The following is a 20,953-nucleotide window of genomic DNA, read 5'->3' as shown; positions in this document are numbered from 1 at the left end:
ATGTGTGCTCCCCAGGCGTAGTCTGAAGAATCTGTTGTCATAGTTTGGTTTGCTGGAGGTAAGACAAAAGGAAGACCCTTGTTTATTTGACATGCTTGAGCCCACCATAGGAACTCTTTTTGAAGGCAGGGAATGAGATGTATACTTGTTTCGAGGCTGTGCCTGTGTTGAGTCCATACACTTTTCAGGTACCATTGCAATTTCCTCATATGCAGCTTTGCATGTGGAATTAGTTGAATGCAGGATGCCATGAACCCCAATGCCTGCAGGATTTTCCTTGCAGTGAGCTGGGTAAAAGTTGCCATCTTTTTGAAGTATTGAGTCAGTTGTTTTTGTCTGGCATGAGGTAAGCCATCTGGGCCCATTGTATTTAAGCTGGCACCCAGGAATATTATGTCTTGTGAGGGTATTAGCTTTGACTTCTTTTTGTTTACTGTGTACCCTAGGCAACTTAGCAGCTTTGTTACAAATGCCAGATGCTGTAACAGAATGGCCTTGCTGTCCGCTTGGATCAGGCAGTCGTCCAGATATGGATACATTTGTATTCCTCGTTGTCTGCAGTATGCAATTACTGATGCCAGGCATTTCGTAAATACTCTGGGCGCAGTAGATAAGCCAAAGGGCAATGCAGAGAATTGATAATGCGTTGTACCTGCCAAAAATCTGAGGTATCTTCTGCAATCTTGTCTGATAGGGACATGCAGGTATGCCTCTTTGAGGTCCAACGTTACCAGCCAAGACTCCTTGCCCAGCATGGGAAGAAGCTGCTGTAGTGTGAGCATTTTGAATTTGGGTACCTCCAGGTATGTGTTTAGAATTGAGAGGTCTAAAATGGGTCTCCAGGTTTTGTCCTTTCTTGGCACTAGTAATAGTCTTGAGTAAAAAACCTTGACCTTGCTCCTTTTGTAGGTACCTTTGAATTGCTTTCATATCCATGAGAGCTGAAATTTGCGTTTGTGCCTCTGCCCATTGGTTTGGAGGCAGATTTGGCATGCCACTCATCTGTGGTAAAGTGTGAAAATGAAATCTGTAGCCTCGGGTAATAATATCCAGAACCCATTTGTCCTTTGTTATGATGCGCCAATTTTGTGGAAATAGAGCCAGTTTTCCTCCCAAATGTGCTGCTAGGGCAATTTTGCTTGGCAGGCGAAGAGGGAAGTCATTGTGTTCGTTTCCTGGAGGGTTGAGATCTTTCGTCTCCACCTCTGAGTTGTTGTATGCCATTGTCTAGGCCTGAAAGAACCTTGTGGCTGGCTTCTGCCCCTTGGACATTTGTACCTACCCCTTTGGGGTCTGTCTGATGCAGGAAAGGACCAGTTTTTTTTTGATGGCCAGTTTCTGCTGAAACGAGGAGGTTGTACCAGTAAAAAATCTTTAACTGTCTGCATAGATTTTGCCTTTTCTTCCATTTTCTTTAAAACTTTCTCTGCTTTGACACCAAATAACACATCTTTCTGCAATGGAGCATCCAATAAGTTTGCTTTGACATGTTCTGGTAAGGCTTGCTCTTTTAGCCAAGCATGTCTACGTATTACAGATCCTGTGACAGCTGCTCTACGAGGCTTCCAATGAATCAAAACCACACTAAGGTATGCTTTCCCACCTGTTCTGCTGCATGCAGCAAATCCTGCATTTCTTTGAAATCAGGTTGATCTATCTGAGGGATCATTTTCTGCTTTAACTGTGTAATCAAGTACTGCTGGTATTTTAGCATGTGGAATTGGCAGTTTAAGGCCCTCATGGCCAAAGTGGCAGACGTATACACTTTCTTCCCTCATCTTTCTAATGCTCTGGAATCTCTTTCAGAAGGTAGTGGATTCTTAGCAGTAGAGGCCTTAACCCCTTTGGGACCCTGGGAAATGGTTTTGGGGTCTGCAACAGGGCTTTTATATAGAAACTTATGAGAATCAGGAACTCGGTAGTATCTGTCTGGTTTAGCTGGTGCAGGAGGTAAGGAATCTGGGTTTAGACTCGATTCGGTGTAATCATCATCCAAAATGTCTAAAACTGGAGGAATTGCAAGGGGTCTATGCTGTGGGAGAAGAAGGAACTCACAGAGTCTTTTCTTAGAGTCAGAGTAATCTTGGCCTTCCCAGTGGAAGTGTTTCCTCATGGTGTGTAAAGTTTCCCCAAAAGAGTAGTCTTCAGGGGTGAGACAGAGGGAATGGACTCTTCAGCATCGGAGTCTTCATAAGGAGGGAAGGAATAATCCTGGTCCTCAAAGTTAGCTGAGGAAATGGATGCTTGGTCAGAGGAAGGATAATATTCCTCCAGTCTAGGCCTTTTGTCAGGAGGGGGTTGTGAACCCCTGATAAGGGTAATTAAATCCTCAGCCATCTTAAGCATCTGTTTTTTAGGCATAGGGGCCTGTGGGGGAACTGTGGACCCGGTTTCCTAACTTTTAAGGGGGTTTTAAGTTTAGCACAAGACTTAATAGAGATAGTTGTTGGTTTGAATACACCTTCAGAAACCGAAGGCCTGTCCAAAATCTCCAGATCACCATCAGGGTTGGAGTCCGAGGGGTGAGATGGAACCGGCTCCTAAGGCCCAGCTGATTCGGTCTGTGAGGCCATCAGAATTTCTAAATCAGCGGTAGTCAGGGGCTGCGTAGGCGCCTCGCTGAAAACCGGAGAACTGGCGGTAGGCCTTGCTGAGGCCTCGGGCCTTGGTTGCCTGTCCTTAGCCTTGCGTTTTTTAATCATTGCTGATGTTGGTTGTTCCGATGACATGCTATAATTAAATTTTCTGCCAAAATAATGGGCGAAATCTGCCCGACGCTTGATTGTACGTTTGTTGAACCTAGCACAAAACCGACAACCAGAGACATCGTGGTCTGGGCCTAGGCAAGGAATACAATAAGAATGAAAATCCTTATGAGGTATTTGCTTCCCACAAGAAATGCAATTATTAACTTTGTCTGACATCGGTCTGAGGCAAGAAACGTTTCCCGAACGGGGTACTTAGCTTTAGAGAAGACTTTGGGCTGAAATTCGATTCTAAAATCTCAGGAGCTAGCTGACCAGCACTTGCGAACTGCTTCTGCTTCAGGCACCACGCGGCAAGAAAGACTTAAGAAAATGGCACCGGCTGCCTCTTTTATCCCCGTCGCACTGACGTCAGGGAAGAAGCGACGACAACCGAAGCCGGACCAAGACTTTGGGATTCGGCCGACTGCGGGACCACCTGATGGCAGGATAACCCAAGTGTGATGACTGCAGCAGTATAACACGATGAACACCTGCGCATTCTCATTTGCACGGAATGAGTGTAGCACAATCTTAGTTATTACACTAAGTTTAAACAGTTCACTTCTTAGTCTTGCACCAACCTTTTGTACAGTTTTAACATTTCTGCAGTTAACTAGCAGGAAAAATGATTTTGTCGCTTCCTAGTTTCTCATCACCACTTTAAACAGGGCAGATTCCTGAAATATACTGCCACCATATTCTTTTACTCAAACTGAATCGTATACCACAACTATCCACTTTTATCAACCAGTTTGCCATCTTTATGAAAACTCATAGTTTTATTAATTATTTTTTGTAAGAGTAAGAATCACTAATAAAATCCAATGCACCCAAATGGCCATTAGAAAAACTCCACTTTATTGTCGAACCAAGCACAGTCAAATAAATTTAATAGCGGAGTGGTTTCATCACAGATAATGACTTCATCAGAACTAAACACCTTAGTTCTGATGGAGTCATTATCTATGATGAAAGCGCTCAACTATTGAATTATTTGACTGTGCTTAGTTCTACAATAAAGTGGAGTTTTTCTAATTGCCATTGGGTGTATTGGATTTTGTTATTAGTGATATTTTTGCATCCAAAAGTAAGAATCAGATACTAATCAAAAGGGGAAACTTTGAATAAGTGCTGTGTGTGTACAGCAACTGCTGTAAATGGTTATTTCTCTAGTTTTCTTTTTAGTTTTGTATATACTGGGTATCTTCTGTTCAGCACCCTGCCTCAACATGTTATAAAAGAAGCTAGTGTCTTGTAAATATCCTCCTCCATGAAGAGCGACTATTCACACAGAGTCCGGCACACAAAGCTGGCAGAGAATTCTTCCAGGATAGAAACTCTCACATAACTGTGCACTCTCATTTGCACCAAATCACTCAATATATGACAAATCTTTGGATTTTAATATTAAATATAAATGTTTATCATAGTAGGTACAAAGATCCTCACTGGCATACACAAAACAGAGAAGCCATTAGAAATCTTAACAGAAGCTCTTAATAGCACTTTGATTTCTGATTAATAAAGTCCCATAAGAGGGTCAGGGGAGTGGCAGAGAATTAGTTGCCCTCTACTAGCAGCTTGGCAGTTAATACACAAGTTTGTAAACAGATTTTCAAGCAGCATACTTTACCTGCCATCTTGTAAAATCTCACACTTCCTGTTGTTAATTTCATTATCTGATGTGTGCCGTGTCTGAAACAAAAAAAATGAATGAACACTAGCATAACACATTTTTAAGAAATCCTGTCAACAACTACTATACAGAGCAAACATTGAATAAAACTAACTCAAATGTACTGCACTACCCCAGTGTCAAAAAATGTGTACACTGCTGTTTGCACAAGCCCATATTATCATAAAAATAGAAGGCTTAAGCAACAAAACTAAATATATGTATCTTAAAGCAAATGGTAACCCAGATGTGGGAAGTAAAATAAGTGGGTGCATGCCTTGGTCATACTGTAGTCTATTAGGAATCCTAACTGAAAAAATGTAACTTAAAATTATATATATTGTCTACTGCACTTGAGTCACACAAATATACTTGACGTTCTTGCAAAACAAATGACCGCTTTCAGTTCTGTGCAGACCATATTATAGTTATGGTACCAATAGCTATGTCTCAACAGGAGACTTTTTGAATATATACCATTTCAAGTGAAATGAAATAAATGAGCACCGTTTTAACATCAGTGTCTTTCATAGGTTCAGTGTCTTTCATAGGTTCATGATGTATATGCAGTTTAACATTTATCATTTACTATTATCCTGGCTCTAAGGAAAATCTATCACAGCAGTTGAAAAACTGGTAACCAATGGAGCCAATATACGAACTAGGATCATAGCACCTTTCTGGAAGCCACACTAATTAAAATGTGAAGTTATACTTATTGTGGTATACTACTTTGGTTTAAAAACTTGAGCAGCAAACACCAAAATGTACATATTTGTAAGGGTCACAACTTGTAATTAGCATGGTTTAAACCAGAACCTATTAATGTAAAAACAATTAACAGAAAGAAAATACCTCGTGATCAAACATCTCTAATGTAATCCCTAGTTGTGGTACTATATTTAAGATTATTCCAAACTTATTAGAAATGCTAGAGCCTTTAATGAACATTCTACATTAACACAGAAATGTTTTGGTCAAATAAACATTAAATAGAATTCAGATTTTGAAACATCTGATCAATACTGCTCTTAGATTATACATTATAAGCAAACAAAGCTAGAAAGGGATTGGACCAATCTTATTGCAGAAAGGCAGTCCAGTTACATTCAGGCCAAAGTATTTTTAGATTTCCCAGCAATAAGCTAATGAAAATGATAGCTATAGTGTTTAGCTGTCAAATTTCATGAGTATAGTTATGGTAAAATAATGAAAATGGAATCAGGAGATAAACACAGCAAAAGGTATTTTAAAAATGTCAACGCACCTGCAGATCTCTAGAGGTTACCCTCATAAAAACATGATTTGCAAGTTCAGTACAAGTCTGGAAAGTGTATGCACATAGCGGAGACATTAAGCAGAACATACCTACAACAGCATATAAAAGACTTGTTTTGGTGACCTAGAAGCACTACAAGTTGCTTGTGAGATCATCAGTCTCTGCTGAAAATCTTGTATTCAAAATGGCTACAAGTTATCCTCATAATATGAGATTGTTATGAGTTATACCCTCATAATATAAAATGGCTACAAGTTACTCCCTCCACTCTGTCAGGATGGTCATATATTACAAAATCACTTGATCCATTAATCAAAATTTACTTTCAAAACAGAAATGAACTTGGAATGTTCCAAGGTGTTAAAAAAATCTGAGCCAGAGCAAAAATTCTTTCAAAACTAATTATGAGATGGGATAAAATGGTCCATGAATCAACTTGGGCATTAGTAATCAAAGGGAAGGATAATAAAAGCAAATTACCAATGTCTACAACTTTACTCATGTCAGAGACTCGAGAAAAGTTCAAAAATATGTTAGAACACAAAAGCAAACATATTACTATGACAAGCACTAATGACTCTCAGAATTGCAAAAGGAGAACGAGAACCCAGTATTCTACATTCTAAAGCCACTGGAGAAACCAGCCATATATCTGGACAGTATGAAAGGTGATTTATAATACTCAAAAGATGCTTTCACTGGAATGTTTTTTAAATGGCAAGTCTGATTTGATATCAAAGCTTATATCGTGCATGATACTTCAAAAAATATTTGTAAATTAGTACACTTTATAACTAGTATAAACGGTGGTGCTTATTGGCATATACAACTTTAAATATTAAGGCTTACAGACAGGAAATGCATTACACGGCACATCTTTCTCTAGGAGGAGGTCAAAAAGATCTCATGGTTGTCTGAATCTTTATTAGCTTCCTTAAAACATTACAAAATAATGCATAGAGGATTGAAGTAAAGGGATGATGCTGTTTCACCCATCCTGGGGGAGAAAGGTGGTCTCTGTTTCAGTGCCATGTCAGCACACCATGGAGACTGGGGTGTGCAGCATGTAGCAGACTAGGCACAAGCTTTGCTCTACCAAGTTCCTTTGGCAATAGCCTTCATTATGCGTTTGTGGACTCCCACACATGAACTAAAGATGTAGCAAGCCCTCACTTTGTAAAACATGTACATCAGCAACAGGCCACACAATTGTGTGTGTGGGGGCACATACCTGCATGCATGATGTAGACAAAAATATCTCATCCTATAAAAAGGACATTGCAAAGATTTGTATTCAACTCATTCTACATGTTTTATGCAATAGACCACATGGAAGTTTTTTTACCAAAGCAGTCTCACATTCATTTTCTTTTTAACTGCAAACAGTGTATTCATACAAGCTAAACAGCAAAGGCAAAGACTAAAGGCTGAAATGACCCCAATTTATTATCAAGTAAGTTCTGAAGAAGTTTGTCAAGGTACTTAACGAAAGCGCTTACTTGATAATAAATTGGTGTAATTTAAGCCTTTAGTCTTAGCCGTTTAGTTCTTTTCTGGAGTTTTTTTCCCCTAGGGTATGTCTCTAATGAACTGTTAAAATGAAACACTAATTAAAACTAAAAAATACAGCTCAAAGTTTAAGGTTTAAAGTTAAAGTTTTTGGATTACTTGCAAGTTTTTACTTTGATATCCTTGGGACTTTAAAAAACTAAACTCTAAGCTCAAAATTTAAGTGTTTGATTTTAACAGTTCTCCCTGGTAACAAGACCTTTTTATTCTATACTGTACTTTGATATTCTGGTAAGACAAATACTGGAAATGAAGCTTATAAGCTCAGGCCCACAGCTAGAAACCCTGTTCTGAACTGTTTGGCAGTGCTAATTTACGACTTAACCGGGATGGTTTGTATTGCTTTCTTTATGCTATGGTAATTTCAAGCAAAATATTTATAAAAACAGTAAACTCTTACAATATCATCTGCGAGATCTTTGATTGCAGTAATTCCAAGTACCAGCAGCAGAGGTACTAATGTTGTATACCACGACAATGTTGAAATTTGTGGAATGCACTAAAATGAAAAAAAAAAATATCTAAATTAAGAACCATAAAAAGTGCAGTTTGTAGTCAGTTTAAAGAGTGTTGCTTAATTTTGGCAAACAAAGTAGTTTAACTGAGTTAACTAAAACATGCACAACTACAGCAGCACACCATTTAATGCGGACTTTGGTTTACATTCAGATTTCAAAGTACAATTTCCAAATTGAACAAATAATTATGTCTACTAGAAAAATAAAGTGGAAAGGGATGATGAAACAGGTGGACAACTCAAGAAAGAGTACAAGATATTGGATGCAGATCCTTAAGGACAACCACCAACAACACAGAATATTATGGAGTCCGAATAAAGAGATAAGCCAGCAAAGCAAAGGAGAGCAGTACTGCTAAAATTGAATTCATCCTCAAGTCTTGTTGAGTACCTTCACGATGTGGACTCTGTTTTGTTCACAAAATCTCACGAAGACAACACTGATATACAGACTATATTTTATATAGCATATATCATAGAGAGAAGTAGGTTAACAATGAAAAAAGCTCAGTGTACAAATCCCAGGATAAAGTGCCCAAACCTGGTAAGTGCACTGGTGCCAGGACTGGAAAAAATGACAGTGTAGAATCCTCAAAATACGTAAACATTCCTACAATGGGGCCCGGCCAAGGGGTGGATGGTCCCCCTGTTTTGGAAATAGCAGTTCACAAAAATTACAAAAACTGATAGGTCAAAGATGATAGAGTAGACTATTAAGAATAAGAAAGAAATTATGTACTGTTACTATTATGCAAAAAGTAAAAAATTTCCAGACACAAGATATGCAAAAAAGATTGAGAGAAATTAGAGGAAAGAAAAACACTTCAAGAAAAACTGTCAGAAGCTTCAAATAAAAATTTGTGTTCATTAATGCAACAGATTTGTGAAAAATGTTGTATAGACCAAGAAGCTTTGATCTGTTTGGAAAAAGAAGCATCTGAGGAAGTGCAAAAATGTAAAAACCTACAGATTTTTGAAAAGTATAAAAAATAAATATGGACACGGGAAAGAAAGATTTGTATATGGTGCAATATTTATGCAAAGTCGAAAGACAAAATCAATCAATAAAAAAAGGCAGCCCCAAAGCTATTCAAAGAGAAACACAGACAAAGGCATCCAGATATGGAAAATGTCACAAAAAAAAATCAAGAGGGAATTTAGAAAAGACTAGTAAAGTAGAAGTTAAAAAAATAGAAGTTGATGTTATGGAATGCCTGCAGAAAGTCTAACCCAGGTTACATCACAGCATGATGGAACAAGTTCCCAAAATAAGGAGAAACAGGAAGATTAGGAGACATCTGAAGAAGAAATATGGACATGAAGAAAAAGATTTAATATGGTGCAAAGGAGAAAGCAAAAAGTACAGTTTTGTACCTACCATAAATGTAGATGTTCGAGTGCTCATACAGCTGCAGTCATTACAGATGGGTTATCCTGCCGTCAGGCGGGTCCTCGGTTGGCCGAATTCCAAAGTCTAGGTCCGGTGTCTGTTGTCGTAGTTTCTTCCCTGACGTCAGTGTGGCAGGGGTATAAGAGAGGCAGCCAACGCCATTTTCTTCAGTTTTTCTTGCCCCAGATGTCAGGTGCCACCAGAAGGAAGGCAAAACATAATATTATGCAAACATGCAATGTAGATAAATCAAAAACAGCAGTTGCAAGCAATTACACCATAAAAGAATACCCCAAATAGGTGGTATGATAAAGGAGTTTGTCATAACGGCTGTCCTAAGAGGGGATGGAGGGAGGGTAACCTGGACTGCAGCTGTATGAGCACTCGAACATCTACATTTATGGTAGGTACAAAACTGTACTATGTTCATCGTGCATACAGCTGCAGTCATTACAGATGGGTAGAATCCCAAAGCTAAGTAAGGGTGGTAGGTACTAAGTGGAACTAGGAGGGGCTAGGATGCCCTGCAGGACTGCTGTGGCAAAGCCCGCTCTAGATTTTAAAGTATAGTGGAAGGTGGTAGTGCTTGGAGAAAGTGTGCACTGAACTCCAAGTAGCTGCTGCCAAAATGTCCTTGGTAGGGACACCCCTGAGGAAAGCTGCATAGGTAGCTGTAGCCCTGGTGGAGTGGGATCTGATGTATACAGGCACAGATTTTCCATGAAATGAATATTGCAGTGGGCTATCCATTTTGAAATTGTCTGTTTGGAAATAGCCTTTCCTTGAGCACCTGTAGCGTAGGACACAAAGAGCTGCTCAAATTTCCTGAATGACTTTGTTCTGTCCAACTAATAACGAAGTTGTCTGCGAATGTCCAAGGAATGTAGTAGTCTCTCTCCTTTGTTCTGTGGATCTGGATAAAAGGTAGGTAAATGAATAGTCTGATTCAAAGCTACACTGGATACTACCTTTGGCATGAAGGTAGGGTTGGTTTGTAAGGAAACTCTGTCCTGATGGAAAATGATGAATGGTTGCACAGCCATGAGGGCCTGTAGCTCCAAAACCCTGAATGCTGAAGTAATAGCCAGAAGGAAGGCTGTTTTCCATGACAAGTATTGTAGCTCTGTTGAAGAAGCTGGCTCAAAGGGAGGCAGGGTCAGCTTTTTCAATACAAAGTTGAGGTCCCAAGCTGGGACTGGTGGTTTCCGTGGGGGCTTTATATTTTTTGCCCCTCTGAGGAACTGCCTTAATAGAGGATGTGAGAATAAAGGAGGATCTGTATTGTATTGTGCAGAAATAGCTGAAGCGTGGATCTTGATGGAGGAGAAGGAAAGGCTACTGTTTAACATCTCAGTCAGGTACTGTAAAATTTTAGGTATATTTATTACCCAAGGATTCTGGCCCTTTTCTTGATTCCAGGAACAAAATCGTTTCCATTTGGCGGAGTAGGTTTTTCTAGTAGAGGGTCTTCTGGCCTCCATGATGACATCCTGCACCTCCTTGGAGAGGAGAGTCTGTTGGGAAATTAAGGTATTTCTCCATGCAGCTACATTTAAGGTTTTGAGCTGGCTGTGAAGGGTTTTGTAGTTGTGCTGGGACAACAGAAGAGGAACTAAAGGTAGGATCCATGGTGGTGAGTGTGACAGGCTCTTTAGGAGAGGATACCAGTGCTGTCGTGGCCAATGTGGAGCAATGAGAATCATTTGTGGCCTCTCTGCTCTGGCTTTTAATAGAACTTTGGTCAGTAGAGGAAGAGGCGGGAAAGTGTAGACTGTCAATGTTGTCCAACTGCAGGAGAGTGCGTCCACTTTCCAGGCCTGTGGATGATAGGTCCTGAACAGAATTTTTTCAACTGGTAATTTCTGTGGGTAGCAAATGGATCTATGTCTGGCTGTCCCCATGCCTGAGTTATCTTTGAGAAGACTTGAGGATGCAACTTCCATTCGTGTGGGTCTGTTACATTTCTGCTTAAGTTGTCTGCCAGTGTGTTTTACTTCCCTGGCAGGAATTGTGCCTGTAGTTGAATTTGTAATTCCAGAGCGGTGTTCCACAGGGTCATGGCTTGCCTGCACAGGGGGTATGAATGAGTTCCCCCCTGTTTGTTTATGTACCACATGACTGTGGTGTTGTCTGTCCTTATCAATAGCTGGCCTGGATGCAGTAGGTCCTTGAAGGTCATAAGAGCAATTTACACGGCTAGCATCTCCTTTTGGTTAATGTGTAGGTGCTTCTCTTATTGGGACCATTTTCCCTGAATGCACTGATCTGCCATGTGTGCTCCCCAGGCGTAGTCTGAGGCGTCCGTTGTGATGATTTGAGTTGCTTGAGGTAAACAGAAAGGGAGACCTGTGTGTCTTTAGCATGCTTGAGCCAACCACAAAAATTCCTTTTGAAGGCATGGAATGAGTGGTATAATTGTTTCCAAGCTGTGGCTGTGTTGAGACCATAAGTTTTTTAGGTACCATTGTAGTTTCCTCATATGCAGCTTTGCACATGGTATCAGTAGGATGCAAGATGCCATGAATCCCAGAGCCTTCAGGACTTTCCTTGCAGTTAGTCTGGTTAAAGTTGCCATTTTGTTGAAGTATTGAGACAGTTGCCCTTGTTTGTCTGGCGTGAGGTAGGCCATCTGGGTGGTTGTATTTAAGCTGGCACCCTGGAAAATTATCTGTTGAGAAGGTATTAGTTTTGATTTCTTTTTGTTCACTGTGTATCCCAGGTAGTTTAACAGTTTTATTACAAATGCCAGATGCTGCAATAGAATGTCCTTGCTGTCCGCTTGGATCAGGCAGTCGTCCAGATATGGGTAGATTTGTATTCCTTGTTGTCTGCAGAAGGCAATTACTGATGCCAGGCATTTCGTAAACACTCTGGGTGCAGTAGATAAGCCAAAGGGCAATGCAGAGAATTGGTAATGGGTTGAACCTGCAAGAAATCTGAGGTATCTTCTGCAATCTTGTCTGATAGGGACATGCAGGTATGCCTCCTTGAGGTCCAATGTTACCAGCCAAGACTCCTTGCCCAGCATGGGAAGAAGCTGCTGTAATGTGAGCATCTTGAATTTTGGTACCTGTAGATATGCGTTTAGGATGGATAGGTCTAAAATGGGTCTCCAATGTTTGTCCTTCCTTGGTACCAGAAATAGTCTGGAATAAAAACCTTGACCTTGTTCTTTTGCAGGTACCTTTTAAATTGCTTTCATATCCATGAGAGCGGAAATTTGTCTTTGTGCCTCTGCCCATTGATTTTGTGGCACGTTTGGCAAGCCTCTCATTTTTGGAATGGTGTGAAAGTGGAACCTGTAGCCTCTGTGTATAATGTCCAGAATACATTTGTCTTTTGTAACAATGTGCCAGTTTTTTTAAAATAATGCCAGTTTTCCACCCAAAGGTGCTGCCATTATAGTTTTGTTTGGCAGGCATAGGGGGAAGTAATTGTGTCTGTTTTCTAAATGACTGTGGTCTATCTTCTCCACCTCTTGGGGTTGGTGCTTGCCACTGTCTAGCTCTGTAAGATCCTTGAGGTTGTCCTCTACCCCTTGGGTGTCTGCATCTGCCCCTTTGAGGTCTGTCCGTGGCTGGAAAGGACCAATTTTTTGAAGGCCAGTTTCTGCTGAAGTGTGGAGGTTGCACATGCAAGAAATCTTTAACTGTTTGCATAGATTTCGCTTTTTCCTCCATCTTCTTTAGTACCTCCTCAGCTTTAACACCGAACAATACATCTTTTTGAAGTGGTGCATCTAATAACTTTGCTTTGACATAATCTGGTAAGGTTTGCTCTTTGAGCCAAGCATGTCTACGTATGACAGACCCTGTGACAGCAGCTCTACATGAGGCCTCTAAAGCATCAAAACCACACTGCAAGGTATGTTTACCCACTTGCTCTGCTCCATGCAACAAATCCTGCAACTCTTTCAAATCTGGTTGTTCTGTTTGTGGCATTTTGCTTTTCAGCTGAGATAACAAAAACTGTTGGTACTTTAACATATGAAATTGACAGTTTAATGCCCTCATGGTTAAAGTGGCTGATGTATACACCTTTTTCCCCCACCTTTTTAATGCTCTGGAATCTCTCTCTGAAGGTAAAGGGTTTTTAGCAGTAGAGGCCTTTATCCCCTTGGGACCCTGTGAAATTGTTTCTGGGTCAGCAGTATGGCTTTTATAAAGGAACTGGTGAGAATCAGGAACCCGGTAATACCGGTCTTGTTTAACAGGGGCTGGAGGTAAAGAATCTGGATTAAGACTGGCTTCTGCGTACACATCATCCAAAATATCGAAAACAGGAGGGATAGCCAGGGGCCTATGCTTGGGGAGCAGTAGAAATTCCCTGAGCCTTTTCTTGGAATCTGAGTAATCTTGGCCTTCCCAGTGGAAGTGCTCCCTCAATGTATGCAGGGTTTCCCCAAAAGAGTAGTCCTCAGGGGGGGAGACCGAGGGAATAGACTCCTCAGCATCAGAGTCTTCAAAAGGGGAATAGGCATAATCCTGGTCCTCAGAATGGTCTGAGGTAATAGAAGCCTGGTCTGAGGAAGGGTAGTCTTCCTCCAATCTGGGTCTTTTGTCAGAGGGGGGTTGAGAACCCCTGATGAGAGTTATCAAATCCTCAGCCATTTTAAGCATCTGCTTTTTAGGCATGGGGCCTTGAGAGGAGGTCTGAGGACCGTTTTTTTAGTTTTGATGGTAGCTTTAGATTTAGAGAAGGATTTAATAGAGAAGGTGGTAGGCCTGAAGATGCCTTCAGAAATGGCAGGCCTCACTAAATTTTCGGTTTCCCCGCCAATAGTGGCGTCGGTATCTGCAGTGGGAATGGAGACAGAGGAGCCTGTGACCTCTGGTACTGAAGACACCGGTAAAATAGTTTCATCGGTAGTCAGGGGCTGCGTAGGCGCCTCGCTGAGAACCGGTAGTCGGCATAAGCATGGTCCCAGTACTCTGTGCGGACCTCGGATGTTGGTCCTTGTCTTTGCGTCTTTTTCCTAAAACTGGCGTCGGTGTATCCGACGACATGATATAATTAAATTTTTTGCCAAAATAATGAAGGGCAAACTCCGCCCGGCGCTTAATAGTGCGCTTGTTGAACCTAGCACAGAAACGGCAGGCCGAGACGTCGTGGTCTGGCCCTAAGCAAGGTATACAGAAAGAGTGAAAATCCTTATGCGGTATATTTGCTTCCCACAAGAAATACAGTTATTAACTTTGTCTGACATCGGTCTGAGGCAAGAAAAGTTTCCCCAACGGGGTACTTAGCTTTAAAGAAGACTTCGGCTGAAATACTGTTCGTAAATCTCAGGAGCTGGCCAACCGGCACTTGCAAACTGCTTCTGCTTCGGGCACCGTGCGGCAAGAAAGACTGAAGAAAATGGCGTCGGCTGCCTCTTTTATACCCCTGCCGCACTGACGTCAGGGAAGAAGTGACGACAACCGACGCCGGACCTAGACTTTGGAATTCGGCCGACCGAGGACCCGCCTGACGGCAGGATAACCCATCTGTAATGACTGCAGCTGTATGCACGATGAACATCGAATCAATACAAAAAGAGCAGTACCAAAGATATTTGAAGAGAAATACAGACAAAGGAATCCAGGCATGGAAAACTTTACAATACAAAAAGTAAGACGACAAATAGGAAAGTAGACAAGATTAGTAATGGAGAAGTTAAAGAAATATAAATTGAGGTTAGTGAATGATTCAATGGAGAAAATCTAACTCAGAAAGCACCACAGCAGGATAGATCAATATATATCCAAATTAAGGAGAAATCAGTGGAACAGGAAGCAACTGGTCAGTTGCCATATGAAGACATTTTGGAGCTTTCCACAGGAAACCAGTATAAATGTTCACCTGAAGCTGGACAGCAAGGGAAGGAACAGGAAACTGTGGCAACTTTGATGCAGTCAATGTTGAGGAGTGATAGGCCACTGACTTCCCATTTGACAGAGCAAAGGATAATGGGATGGAAACTGGAGAATGTGCCATAGGAAGATGCTATAGAACTTTCTACAGAATGCCCGCAGGAAATGGAGAACAATGTGCTCTCAGTTTAGAAGAAAATGAGCTAAGAGAACAGTTGCTTGATTTAATCAAGATTGATAGACATATTTAAGATCAGTGAAAAACAGACTGCAGAAGGTCAACAAAACCCAAAAGTCATAAGATTTAAACAAATGAACACAGTAATTAGGACTGTCCATAGAGATCCATGCGATATAACAGAAGCAAACAGGATATATTAAAGCACAGCTAAATTAACAACAGATAAAATTCTACCACAAGAACACATGGTAGTAAGGCAAAGGAAGGGGAGAAATTGAATACCATCATGGAAGTATCTAACAGAGAAAACTATAAAAGCTGTTAAGACAAGAAGTGTCACTGTCAGAAGAGTATAGAAGAAGGAACAGATAAAAATACTCCGAAAGATAGACGCTTTATTATAACATATCTGGATTTATCATGAACTATCGCAAATAAACTAAAAATATCGGCACAGGCAGAAAAACTTAAGATACACAGATAAATATAAAGGAAGAGTACAAAATAACAAATTTATTGATCACCCAAAAAATTTTAGAGAGACTTGGAAAAAGTACAGTTTTGTACCTACCATAAATGTAGATGTCCGATAGGTATGCATCTGCAGTCATAACATATGGGTTGTCCTGCCTCAGGCAGCTCTTCGGTCGGCCAGATTCCAAAGTCTGGGTCTGGCCTCGGCTGATGTCGCACTTTCCCCGACGTCATAGCTTCTGGGGTATAAAGGCATCAGCCGACGCCATTTTCCACAGTGTTTCTTGCCCCAGATGCCAGGTGCCCTCTAGGAAGGCTAAATTTGGATAATGCTGAAAAGTTCCAAACAGTAGCAAATTATATATATATATATATATATATATATATATATATATATATATATATATACAAATAAACAAACAAATACACCATAATAGATTCCCCCAGTTAGCTGAAAGAGGGGTAAGCACCCTAGGAAAACCACAGAGGGGAAGGAGGATGGGTAATCCTGACTGCAGATGCATACCTATCGGACATCTACATTTATGGTAGGTACAAAACTGTACTATGTCCTTCAAGGATGCATCTGCAGTCATAACATATGGGTAGAATACCATAGCCAAACTGGGGGAGGAGGTACTAAGAGAAGGATGGTGTAGTTAAAATCCCCTGCAGAACTGCAGTTGCAAACCCTGCTCGGGATCTGGAGTATAAAGGTAGATTGTAATGCTTGGCAAATGTATGCACGGAGCTCCAAGTAGCAGCTTCTAAAATGTCCTTTGTAGCCACCCCTCGTAGGAAAGCTGTAGTGGTGGCTGTGGCCCTTGTGGAATGAGGCCTGATATTTTCAGGAGCTGTCTTTCCATGAAAGGAGTAGCAAAAATGAATGCAATTTCCTATCCATTTTGAAATTGTCTGTTTGGAAATTGCTCTTCCTTGCACCCCAGTCGCATATGCTACAAAAAGTTGGTCAGTTTTTCTGTTGGTTTTAGTTCTGTCCAGATAGTAGCGTAGCTGTCTGTGTATATCCAAGTTGTGCAAAAGTTTCTCTCCTTTGTTCTGTGGGTTAGGGAAGAAAGTAGGCAAATGAATAGCTTGGTTCAAGGATACCCTGGATACCACCTTTGGCATGAAAGTAGGATTGGTTCTCAGTGACACACTATCCTGGTAGAAAATAAGAAAAGGCTGCACTGCCATTAATGCCTGTAACTCGGATACTCTTCTTGCTGAAGTGATTGCCAGAAGAAAAGCAGTTTTCCAAGATAGAAACTGTAGGTCTGCTGATGCCGCTGGTTCAAAAGGAGGTAGTGTCAATTTCTCCAGCACAAAATTGAGATCCCATGCAGGTAGAGGGGGTCTCCTTGGAGGTTTAACATTTTTGATCCCTCTCAAAAATTGTCTGAGCAGAGGGTGAGAGAAGATAGGTGGATCCATATTGTATTCTGCTGAAATTGCTGAAGCATGAATCTTAATGGAGGAGTAGGACAGGCCATTGTGGAACAATTCTGCTAAGTACTCTAGGATGTGTGCTAGGTTTGCCACCGAGACATCTGTGCCCTTTGATGTGCTCCAAATGAGGAATCTCTTCCATTTAGCTGAGTATGTCTTCCTTGTGGAAGGTCTGCGAGCTTCCAAGATAATGTCCTTCACCCTCTGAGATAAAACAGTTTGGTTTTAAGGAATTTTCCAGGCAGTTAGTTGCAATGTTTTCAAGTTTGGATGCAGGGTCTTGAAATTGTTCTGCATTAGAAGAAGAGGCCATAGTGGAAGAGGCCATGAGTTCGCCTGAGACATGCTTCTCAGTAGCGGATACCAGTGTTGCCTTGGCCAGTCCGGAGCTATTAGTATCACATTTGGCTGTACCTCCCCGATCTTCAGTAGAACCTTGTACATCAATGGGAGAGGTGGAAAGGCATATACTGTTAGGGCATTCCAGCTGAAAGAGAGAGAGAGTCCACCCCCCAGGCTTGTGGGTGGTATGTCCTTGAGCAGAATTTTTTCAGTTGGTGGTTGAGTGGGGAGGCGAACAGATCTACCTCTGGCATTCCCCATTTCTTTGTTATGAGTTTGAAGATGTCTGGATGCAGCATCCATTCGTGTGCATCCGTGGTAGTTCTGCTTAAACTGTCTGCTAGTGAATTTTCTTTTCCTGGTACGAATTTGGCCTGTAGCTGGATATTGAGATTCAGGCATAGGTTCCACAGATTCATTGCCATCCGGCATAGAGGGTAGGAATGTGTGCCTCCTTGTTTATGTACCACATGACTGTGGTGTTGTCTGTCCTTATTAACAGATGTCCTTGCTGGAGGAATGGTTTGAATGCCTCGATTGCATGCCTCACTGCAAGCATTTCCTTTTGGTTTATGTGCATGCTTAGCTGCCCTTGAGGCCATAGGCCTTGGATGCATTTGTCCTCCATGTGTGCTCCCCATCCTTGGTCTGAGGCGTCCGTGGTGATGGTCTGCCTTGTTTTTGGTTTGTTGAAAGGCAACCCTCTGTTGGACTGGCAGGCCTGAGCCCACCACAGGAATTCCTTTTGAAGGCACGGAATGATTGGTATCATGGTTTCTAGGCTGTGACTGTGTTGAGACCATACATTCCTTAGGTACCATTGCAATTTTCTCATATGCAGCCTGGCATGTGGAATTAACATTATGCAGGATGCCATGTAACCCAGGGCCTGCAGGACTTTCCTTGCAGTAAGCTGAGTTTGTCTTGTTAAAATCTTGAAATAATCTGGAAGTTGTTTTTGTTTTTCTTCTGTGAGAGAAGCCATCTGAGTGATTGTGTCCAGATCCGCACCCAAAAAGGTTATCCTTTGGGATGGCACTAGTCTTGATTTTTGAATGTTGACTGTGTATCCCAAGGCCTGTAGCAGGAGTATGACATAGGCCAAGTCCTTTAACAATTTTTTCTTGTTGTCTGCTTGTATTAGGCAGTCGTCCAGGTATGGATAAATTTGAATTCCCTGAAGTCTGCAATGTGCAATTACTGATGCCAGGCATTTCGTGAATACTCTGGTTGCAGTAGATAAGCCAAAGGGCAATGCTGAGAATTGATAATGCTCTGATCCTGCAAAAAATCTGAGGTGTCTTCTGCAATCTGGTCAGATAGGGACGTGCAGGTATGCCTCCTTGAGATCTAGAGTCACCAGCCAAGACTCCTTGCCCAGCATGGGAAGAAGTTGCTGTAGGGTCAGCATTTTGATTTTTGGCACAATGAGGTAAGTGTTGAGCGCGGACAGGTCGAGAATAGGCCTCCATTGGTTTTCTTTCCTTGGTACCAGGAATAATCTGGAGTAAAATCCTTGGCCTTGTTGTGTAGATGGCACCCTTTCTATAGCTTTCAGCTGAAGTAGTTTGCTGATTTGTCTTAAAGCCTCTGCCTTCTGGTTTGGTGGAAGGTTTGGCATTCCGCCCCTTTTTGGCAAAGTGTGGAAGTAAAACCTGTATCCTTTGTCTATTGTTTGCAATGTCCATGTATCCTTTGTAATGCAATGCCAGTTTTTGGAGAATAAAGCCAGCTTTCCGCCCAAGGGAGCTTCCAGTTGATCCCTGGTAGGCGGAATCAGAATCAAGTCATTGGGTCTGTCCTGTGGTAGTGGTTGTAGTTGTAGCTGTGGCACTACCCCTCTGGTTGGCAGGCTGCCACTGACGGCCCCTGTAGGCACCTCTTGATTGACCTCTGCCTCTAGTGCGTCTGTTCCTGCCCCTCTGTGCTATGGAGGTGTCTGGAAAGGACCAATTCTTTGTAGGCCAGTTTCTGCTGAACCTCGGAGGTTGGACCTGCAGGAATTCCTTTACGGTTTGCACAGATTTTGCTTTTTCTTCCACCTTCTTTAGAATCTCCTGTGCAGGGGAGCCAAATAAACTTTGTTTCTCCATTGGAGCATCGAGGAGTTTAGCCTTGACATGGTCTGGCAAAGATTGCTCCTTCAGCCAGGCATGCCTACAATTACTGCCCCAGTCATAGCTGATCTAAATGAAGCCTCCAGTGCATCATAGCCACATTTTAAAAAATGATTACTGACCTGCTGAGAGTTGTGTACCAAATCCTGAAGGGATTTACGGTCTAAAGGTTCAGGAGCAGAAAGCTTTTTATTCAGCTGATCTAACAAAAATTCTTGGTACTGTATCATATGGAATTGACAGTTTAATGCCCTGGCAGAAAGAGTAGCAGATGTATATACCTTTTTTCCCCATCTCTCTAATGCTCTAGACTCTCTTTCAGAGGGTAGGGGATTCTTGGCAGTAGCAGCTGCAACCCCTTTAGGGCCCTGAGAAATAGTTTCTGGGTCTGCAGCATGGGCTTTATATAGGTGGAAATGAGAATCCAGGACCCTGTAAATACCTGTCAGGTTTGGCAGGGGCCGGGGGAAGAGAATCAGGTGCAGTACTGACATCATTGTACACATCATCAATTACGGTCAGAACAGGAGGTATGGCTAAGGGCCTATGCTGGGGCAAATGTAAAAAGGTCCTTAATCTTTTTCTAGAATCAGAGAAATCCTGACCCTGCCATTGAAAGTGCTCCCTCATGGAGTGTAAAGTCTCCCCAAAGGAAAATTCTTCTGGTGGGGAGGCCGAAGGAATAGAATCTTCTGCATCTGAATCCTCATAAGGCGAGTAGGCCCCTTCCTGATGGTCTGACAAATCAGATCCATCCGAGGAGTAATCTGAGGAGAGAGGTTCAGAGGGATCAGGCCTGGGCCTTTTGTCTGGAGGAGGTTGAGAGGCCCTGTCCCGGTGAGGTTGGGAACCCCTAATTAGGAAATGAGGTCCTTAGCAAGACTGAGGATCTGAGAACTGGAGGAAGGCCTCTGTGAAGTAGATTTGGCAGGCAAAGTTTTTGAAAGCTTGGCAGCTTTTGCCCTGGAGAAGGCCTTAATAGACATAGAAGCTGGGGGCCTAGCTGCCCCTGAAATCTCTGGATCTGACCGACCGGCACTTGCGAACAGCTTCTGCTTCGGGCACCACGCGGGCAAGAAATACTGAGGAAAATGGCGTCGGCTGATGCCTTTATACCCCAGAAGCTATGACGTCGGGGAAAGTGCGACATCAGCCGAGGCCAGACCCAGACTTTGGAATCCGGCCAACCGAAGGGCTGCCTGAGGCAGGACAACCCATATGTTATGACTGCAGATGCATCCTTGAAGGACATCAAGGCAAAACAAACTGAAAGACCACCAAAAAAAGAGGAAATAGATACACTTTGAAGTATTTATGAAGATGGTATGGAACATAAAGATACTAAATGGATACAAGTAGTA

The 20,953-nt window shown here is 42.0% G+C and overlaps 1 protein-coding gene across 5 annotated transcripts in view; it reads right to left on the bottom strand.

Moving 5' to 3' along the window:
• ATP8B1 (ATPase phospholipid transporting 8B1) overlaps positions 1 to 20,953 on the bottom strand; it is a 1,573,644-nt gene that overhangs the window by 700,164 nt on the left and 852,527 nt on the right. For all 5 annotated transcript variants that reach the window (XM_044074782.1, XM_044074792.1, XM_044074774.1 and 2 more), the window contains 2 exons: positions 7,671 to 7,769; positions 4,381 to 4,442 (listed from right to left, as the gene is read on the bottom strand). In XM_044074782.1, the coding sequence (XP_043930717.1) occupies positions 4,381 to 4,442; positions 7,671 to 7,769 (161 nt within the window). The remainder of the gene's footprint in view (positions 1 to 4,380; positions 4,443 to 7,670; positions 7,770 to 20,953) is intronic.

The sequence above is a fragment of the Protopterus annectens genome, chromosome 1.part1 (assembly GCF_019279795.1).
Source record: "Protopterus annectens isolate FY-2018-M chromosome 1.part1, PAN1.0, whole genome shotgun sequence".
Taxonomy (NCBI): Eukaryota; Metazoa; Chordata; order Ceratodontiformes; family Protopteridae; genus Protopterus; species Protopterus annectens.
Note: the sequence above shows the minus strand (reverse complement) of the source record. Positions and strands in the feature narration are given on the sequence as shown.